Source organism: Meleagris gallopavo, chromosome 2, assembly GCF_000146605.3.
Source record: "Meleagris gallopavo isolate NT-WF06-2002-E0010 breed Aviagen turkey brand Nicholas breeding stock chromosome 2, Turkey_5.1, whole genome shotgun sequence".
Classification (NCBI taxonomy): Eukaryota; Metazoa; Chordata; class Aves; order Galliformes; family Phasianidae; genus Meleagris; species Meleagris gallopavo.
In genome coordinates this window covers 90598670-90607305 of record NC_015012.2, presented here as the reverse complement: position 1 = coordinate 90607305, position 8636 = coordinate 90598670, and the positions used below count along the sequence as shown (strand labels likewise).

General features: G+C 41.9%; 1 protein-coding gene across 1 annotated transcript in view; it reads right to left on the bottom strand.

The window, feature by feature from the left end:
- Positions 1–8636, bottom strand: part of TDRP (testis development related protein) — a 27196-nt gene continuing 18560 nt past the window's right edge. Inside the window, exons 3-4 of the mRNA XM_010707893.2 lie at positions 3139–3242; positions 1–621 (exon numbers count right to left, since the gene is read on the bottom strand). Of these exons, the coding sequence (XP_010706195.2) occupies positions 276–621; positions 3139–3242 (450 nt within the window). The 3' untranslated portion in view covers positions 1–275. The remainder of the gene's footprint in view (positions 622–3138; positions 3243–8636) is intronic.

Genomic DNA, 8636 nt, shown 5'->3' with positions numbered 1-8636 from the left:
GGTAAAACCAACAATCAAACAAACCACAGAGTCTGAATGTGAAATATAGGCACAAAATAGATTCTCTACTTTTTTTTTTTAGTGTGGAAAACATAGCTATTTAACAATGTAATAAGAAAATTTACTATCAGGTGAGCAAAAATTTGTAACAATCAGAATAAAACAAAGTACTGTATAAAGGTGCAATATTGAGCAGATTTGATTTTGGTTTAAACATACAAGTAAATCATGGAACCTTTCTCTTCTTACCTACAAAGTATTTCACATCACCAGCATCATTCCAGTTCTTCCCAGTTGTCAGTAAGGTTACCTTTGCTCTGACGTCTAATACTAACCAGCTTCCCAGCTGATTTGATACTCCACCTGGAACTGTTTCCTGAGCTGGCCAGGTTCGTGTACTTTGTGGAGCCTTTGGTTTCATCCTCCCAGCCTGACCAGGCTGAATAGTCACTTAAAGCAGTTGCTGCATCACTGGCAGAATCAGCAGCAGTAATCTGTGGTGGTTCCCAGCCCTCAATCTCATCTGGTTTCCTAGACTGGACGTTCTGCTTTATCACCAAACTGTCCCAAAAACCCGGCTTCTTTTCTGACTTCATCTCTTCCTTTAATTTTAGGTTTGTTCTAGAAAATAACAATGATTAGGTGATTAATTTCTTCATTTAACAATGCACTTAACAGTTATTAATAACATTCAATTAAATAATTATGTTTTATAGGAGTGAATGCTTTTATTCAACAGAACCGAAGCACCTTGAATGTTACCCAAAGCTAGCTCTGCATCTTCACTAAAAAGTCAGATGCTGTTCTATGACAGCACATCCATCATTGTCATCTTCAGGAAAAATACCTTCCTATAGGTATAAGGCTAAGCACAGTAGACTCTTGCAGTGGGAAAACAGATCTGGACTGAGTATTTATGATAATAGAATTAGAATAGATAATAGAATGACAATTTATGATAATAGAATTCCCCACTCTGAACACATGAGCACAGGCCTTATGAGGTGTGGCTGAGGGAACTGGGACTGTTCAGTCTGGAGATGAGGAGGCTCAGGGGCGACCTCATCACTCTCCAGAACTACCGAAAAGGAGGTTGTGGTGAGGTGGGGATCGGCCTCTTCTCCCATGTAACTAGCGATAGGACTGGAGGGAATGGCCTCAAGTTGTGCCAGGGGGCATTCAGGTTGGTTATTAGGAAAAGAGGGTCAGGTGCTGGAATGGGCTGCCCAGGGGTGGTTGAGTCATCGCCCCACGAGGTGTTCAAGAAACGCTTGGATGTTGTTGTGAGCGACATGATTGAGGGGGGAAATACTGGTGGTAGGTGGACGGCTGGACTGGATGATTTTGGAGGTCTTTCCCAACCTTGGTGATTCTATGGTTCTATGAATTTGAAGTGCCTCTGGAAATGTATGGAAATATATTATATCCTAAAATATTTTAAGTACAGTATTAGGACTTTATAGAGACCAGTACTTTTTTTTTTTTTTCCTCAAATATATGCACAGTAGTTTGAAAACAGCTGTTTCATTTTTCTGAGAAGAAATTCCAAAGTTCCCCTCCCAAAAATGAGAAAAAACAACCTTTGTGTGTAATACATACAAATAGTCTCTCTTTCAGAGACATTTAAACGGCTACTTATGCTAATACATTTCTTATCTCATATTAAGAATTATTATTTTGTATATGCAGTGAGTAGCATTTAATGTACAAAAGGCACAAAATGTCAAATGTTTATGAGTAAGTTTATGTACAAGGTTATAGGTGTAACCAAAAAACAGAACACAAAAGGCTGAATACTGGTGGTGAAACACACAATCTTCATGGTTCAACAAGTGAAGAATACTGAAAGCAGTAGCTACTACTAGCATACAAATTAGCCACAAATAAAACACCCACTGAAATACTATGAATATTTCTATTAAAAGATTTTTTTTCCATGAACAAAAGCTTAGCTTAAGGAGTTCAATGCTATCATATTTTAGTGGAAGCAACAGAACCAATACCTTTAAAAAGGCTTTTCCTTCAGTGAACTTAACATTTGCAGAATTGTCACCTTGTTAAGACCAGGCACAGACCCCAATCACTATACTTATATTTTGTGCCTACAGCACTTGAAAAGTTGTGCTTTCTTAAAAGTTACATAGAAGTCGTGGCATATGCTTATAGGAAAACACTCCCAAACATAAAATACATGCATGTAGTAATAATCATAGGGCACTAAAAACCTCCTTTCATATTTACTGTAACACAGTCTTCATACTGTCTCCACTCTCTTCACTGGTCTATTTCATTTCTACTTTCTGCATAAAGTGCATAGGGTCCTTGAAGCAACCTTAGTATCTTAATACCAAGAAGACTGTACAGAAACTAGAGCTGGGAACTTTTACTGAACAGGCTCAAAATGACATGGAAATATATGTATTTTAAATATGTGTATATGTATACACACACGTATGCATTTACTGAAATGCATCTTTTTCAATGCCAACTGGAAACAAAACATACGACAGGTCTTAGCAAAACCTTTTTCTGTGGCTGGAACTGATGAGTGGCACACTTCTTCCTGTTTATGACCAACGTGATCAGGCAATGTATGGAGGTAAACTCTACATGTGCTGTAATAGCAAAACAGTCAGCCCTGGGAAGAGGTCTGTCTGTTCAGGCAAAGGCTGCAGCCACAGCACGGTACAGAACTGCCCTGTGAGCATTTCAGCTCCAAAAGGGAAGATCTGCAGAACCTGACACAGCTACATCACTTGGCCTTTTCAGGTGCAGACGACTTCAAAAAAAGGAAGTAAAGCATGTTAAAGAAGCTAAGCTCAAGTGCAAATTAATCAGTAAGAGAAAAGAGGTCACAGATGACTCTTACTCAGAAACCTTTACATAGCTGAATTCCCTCTTCTTCCTGACATGCCTAAATAGGTTATCAGCAGTACATCCTTTCCTAGCACAGCATGCTTTACGAGTGTTTAACTTACAATGAATAGTTCTGAAATGCACATAAACCTTTCTCTGTGATTTAACTTCCAGGAGCTGAACACTACTGCTTTTCAGCCTCTTCCTTCAATGTTTTGCAGAGCTATTTTCTGTTCCAGTTTGTGTATTTTTACAGCAGATAGAACAATCAGATTAACTCACCCTTTGGATTTTGGAGACTTGCATCCGGCCAGCAATTGCTGTTCATCATCTTTATTGAACATAGATGTCACTTCCTTCCAACCCCGGAAACTTGCACCTTGAACCTATGCAAAGAAGTAAACATACTCATAAATGTGCATTACAGAATTTAAGCAGAGTGCGTGCCAGCTCTGACTGCTTGGGTGGCTGATGGGTAGCCACAGTCCCACTTCTCTCGTGCCATGCAGCTGGGAGCACAGAGGCTGTTCCCTTTCCTTTTGAAAAAGACTAGATTGGGTGACTGCAGACAGAGCTGTTTCCTGCTGACTAAAGAGTACAAAACCTTGCTGGTCTGCAGGAGCTGAGAAATGATGTTGAAGAGTGCAGCTGGGCTCCTGGGTGCTCTCCTGCAGCCAAGAGCTGCTGACTGCACGTTCATCTATCATACATAAGAAGGGTGACATAGGGAACCTAGGCATGGGAAATCTAGGCAGCTGAGCAAACACTTTAAGGGGTTTCAGTAGACAAAACTGAAATGAACAGTCATTGCTAGAAGTGGCCACAACAGGCAGGACAGCTAGCTGAATCATGAAACTCTTTAAATTTTACCTGCTTTGCACAATTGTTCCTGTTTTTAAACTCACCCAGACTACATCTTATGGCCTTGCAAACAGAAGGGGGTGGCACATGTGTTGGTTCAGCAGTGAGATGTGACACAGGCACCACTGGGTGCATGACAGTGTGCTCTCTACATTTATGCCATAAGTTTAACCATTCCAGCAAAAAGATTTGCAACAATATTAAGGGTTTAAATCCCTCTCCCTTAAAGAAAAAGTTACTGCTTGTTTTTCTTTTCATAATACGTTTAGTGACTATAAAATGCAAACACACACGCCTAACAGAACATAGAAGTTGCCTGTCATTTCTTGCAGAGTCTAGTAAGAATGGCACAGTCTATTACTGATAACCTGATTACATTGAAAATACAACAATACATTATGAAATACATAAACAATCAAAAGAAAATTGTAGTGTCAATATAAGTGAAGGCTAATTCATCACCTATTATTACGCTTTGTTCTTTCTGCAGAACTCACTGGTACAAATTAGTAAAAATTTGACATTTTAAGCAATTACAGATGATAGCTGGTATGCCCACATAGGTGTTAAAAGATGCATGAGAATATCACCTATGAATTGAGTGCAGATCAAGTAGGAAAACACAAATACTGCCAACATCCCTGCTTGCAGAAACCCACAACTTCCACAGTTTAGGAGAGTCAGTGCCCTTCCTGCTGTATGTCAGAGATGAAATATTTCCATCTCTTGCTCTCCTGTCCATCTGTGCTTCTTACCCACCTCCATACTCCCTCCTGAACAATCCCAGATACTAAGGGCCAGCAGACAGAGCAGGCCACTTGAGGATTACCAGGAAGGTTTCACCTAGACTTTCTGTCCACTCCATTTCATTTTGCTGGGATTCAAACAAGGATGCAGATTTAAGCACAGCTCAGGGGACCTCTGAAGAGAGAAGGCTGAGCAAGAAGGGGACAGATTCTTCAGCGAGGTCTGTGGTGAAAGAACAAGGGGAAATGTTTTCAAGCTTAAAGATGGTAGGTTTAGGTAAGATATAAGGAAAAAGTCTTTTACAGTGAAGGTGGTGAGGCACTGGAACAGGTTGCCCAGAGATGTGGTGGATGCCCCATCCCTGGAAACTTTCAAAGTGAGGCTGGATCGGGCCCTGGGCAACCTGATCTTGCTGTGGTGTCGTTCCTGTTCACTGCAGGGCAGTTGGACTAGATGGCCTTCAAAGGTCCCTTTCAACTCTAAGGATTCTATGAAATCCTAGCTCTCACTTGTGGGATATGGACATACCAGGCACAGGAAGATTGTGCTCACCATAATCCAGTGCTCTGCCACTGCTCTGCTCACCTCTTCCCAAACCAATACCTGATCTTACCAAAAGCCACAGGCTTCCTCATGGCTCCATAACAAAAGCAATTGCTTCTATATATGTATTTTTTTCCACTATTAGAACAAAGTGAGTACAGGTTACAACAAAACTCTCATACACAAACATAGGCTATTTTAATTACATTACAAATACACAGACAGCTAACTTCAGCTTTCTATCCCTGTGGCAGACTAGCCTTATGTATGCTGCAAACAACTGGTACTGGCAATAGCATCAGACAAAACCAGGCAAGCTGCGGATGGTGCCTTCAGATACCTTACCCCTCCATGCCAAGTCCTTGCACCGAAGCTAGGGGCCTCCCCAAGCAATACTTAATGGCTTGGAAATGCCATGGTGTAAACAGATGTCTAATATTCAGGACAGAGCCTTTAAAGGCCCAACTCTGTCAGCTTCTTCTGTTGTTCTGTTAAACACATTAACAAGTTTAACATGAGGATTTTGTTACTCTGTTGTAGGTTCCTGTCACTACAACGCAGCTCATCTACAATAAATATCCCAGAAATGGGAATCTCCAAGATTTAGATCTTGAAGTAGCCTTCATCTTCTGCTACCTTACTCAGACTCTCCCATTTCAAGCCTCTACAAGCAGGAACCTTTGCTAACAACTCTTATGGCCTTAATCCTTTAGGCTTGATAAAAGACACCATAGCTCTCAGTGGTCTAATTTAGACATAAGCCTGACTGTCTTCAAAAATAATGGTTCATCTAACATAATAAACCTGCAGATGAAACAATGAAAATAAAAGAACCATCTCATTACAGTTTTCAGATAGAAATCTAATACAGAGACAGGCAACTGGCCTAACAAATTGTATGTGCCTTTAAAAACAGTGTTGACAAAAGGCCATTTAAAGAGAAACATCTATGCACGCCTATGTTTAATGTAGAAAGGGTATATCTTTGCACACATACCTCTTCTTTTAATCTAGAAAATTATGCATATTTCACTGATATAACTCTAACCTTTGCTGCATTGTTTTGGACACTCAAGTAATCCTATGTCTAAAAGAAAATTAAAAAAGAAAAAAAAGACCAAACTCGTTTAGTAATAAAATCCTGCTAATACCTAGACACATATTTTCCACATTTTTACCTCTGGATATTTTTACATCTAATTTCATGAAGCCTGATGCAGATCTGCAGATGACTTCAAGAACAGTTATTAGAAGATGCCCATTCAGTGCCAAGCAGATGCTGTATGCAGGTCTCTAGATAAAAATGTACAGAAGGCCGGCTGGTAGTTCTATCTACCTGTGTGTAGATCAGTAACTGCATATACTACATTGTACTATTCCGTCAGCATAGAATCATATCATAGAATCACAGAATGGCCTGGGTTGAAAAGGACCACAATGATCATGTAGTTTCAACCCCCCGCTATGTGCAGGGTCACCAACCAGCAGACCAGGCTGCCCAGAGCCACAACCAGCCTGGCCTTGAATGCCTCCAGGGATTGGGGCATCCACAACCTCCTTGGGCAACGTGTTCCAGTGTGTCAGCACCCTCCATGTGAAAAACTTCCTCCTAATATCTAACCTAAATCTCGCCTGTCTCAGTTTAAAACCATTCCCCCTTGCCCTATCACTATCCACCTCGTAAACAGGTTCCCCCTCCTGTTTATACACTCCCTTCAAGTACTGGAAGGTCACAGTGAGGTCTCCCCAGAGCCTTCTCTTCTCCAAGCTAAACAAGCCCAGTTCCCTCAACCTTTCCTCATAGAAGAGGTGCTCCAGCCCTCTGATCGTCTTCATGGCCCTCCTCTAGACCCGTTCCAAGAGCTCCACGTCCTTCCTGTACTGGGGGCCCCAGGCCTGGACACAGTACTGCAGATGGGGCCTCACAAGAGCTGAGTAGAGGGGGACAATCACCTCCCTCTCCCTGCTGGCCACCCTTGTTAATGCAGCCCAGAACACAGTTGGCCTTCTGGGCTGCAAGCTCACACTGCTGGCTCATGTCCAGCTTCTCATCCACCAGGACCCCCAAGTCCTTCTTCGCAGGGCTGCTCTCAAGGAGCTCTTCCCCCAGTTTGCATAAATACCTGGGATTGCCCCAAGCCAAGTGTAGCACCCTGCACTTGGCCTTATTGAACCTCATTAGGTTTTCATGGGCCCACTTCTCCAGCCTGTCCAGGTCCCTCCTTCCTTCCACTGTATCAACTGCACTGCTCAGCTTGGTGTCATCTACAAACTTGCTGAGGATGCACTCGGTGCCATCGTTTGTGTCGCTGATGAAGATGTTGAAGAGCACTGGTCCCAAGACCGAATCCTGAGGGACACCGCTTGTGACTGGCCTCCACCCTGACACAGAACCACTGATCACAACCCTTTGGCTGCATCCAGCCAGTCAATTCCTAATCCATCAAACAGTCCATCCTTCAAATCCACATCTCTCCAATTCAGAGAGAAGGATGTGGTGAGAGACCATGTCAAAGGCCTTGCAGAGGTTCAGGTAGATGATATCCACCACCCTTCCCCCTCCACCGAAGCTGTCACTCCATCATATAAGGCCACCAGATTGAAGTATGCCTATACAGTTAACTTTTAAGATATACTTCCATCATTTATTTTCTAGCTGCTGAACTACTGAGACAGTGATCTTTCTTTTTGATCATGACTGTCATATATCTGTCACGTACTTAAAAAATTCCCTAACACAGCAAGATGTGTTTGCTTAACCTAGAGGTAAGTGCGACTCCCAGTGCAGCCGGAGTCATTACAAGTGTATTGCTAGTAGGTACAATTCAGTAAAGAGATCCATAAGTCACCACTCTCCAAAACCTTGAATTTGAAACAGCAGTTTCAACAACTTTGCAAAGTTATGCAATATATGAAAATAAACTTCTGATATGGTCTTTGAGCATTAAGACACTTGCAGAAGTTCTGTATTTCATTTTTATTACGTAACAGTCTACACAAAGCTCAAAAGTACTACTCCTAAAGTTTTCAAATAAGTCCACATTTATAACTGACTAGTTCATATTCACAAACTTTTAAAGTAGTTTTTCCATGCATCAATGGAAAAAGAAATAATTCAGCATCCAAAGTTCAAAGAACCACAGAGTCCATGTGGCTGGAAGAGACCTTTGGATGTACCTACCCTCTCACACTGCTCAAAGCAGTGACACTCAGAGCAGCTTGCCCAGGACTGTGTCCAGTTGGAACCTTAACATCTCCACAGGTGGAGACTCTGCAGCCTCTCCGGACAGCCTGTTCAGGACTTCACCACACTCAGGGTGAAAAGATGTTTTGTTCTCATTAAATGGAATGTCTTCCTTCTCACTTTGAGCCCATTGCCTCCTGCCCATTCACTGGTCACCACTGATAAGAGTCAGGTTCCATCTTTTCAATATTCTTTGTGCATCTGAGGTATCTGCAGAAGCCTTTCATTGTTGCTCTTTATTTCCCTCACCAGATTAAACTCTAAGTGGGTTCTGGCTTTCCTAACTCCATCCCTGCACGCTTACAGAGTGTCTTTATGTTCCCCTTCCATCACTTGACCCTGCTTTTTCACCTTCTGTATGTTTCTATTGCATGCTTTTTTTTTT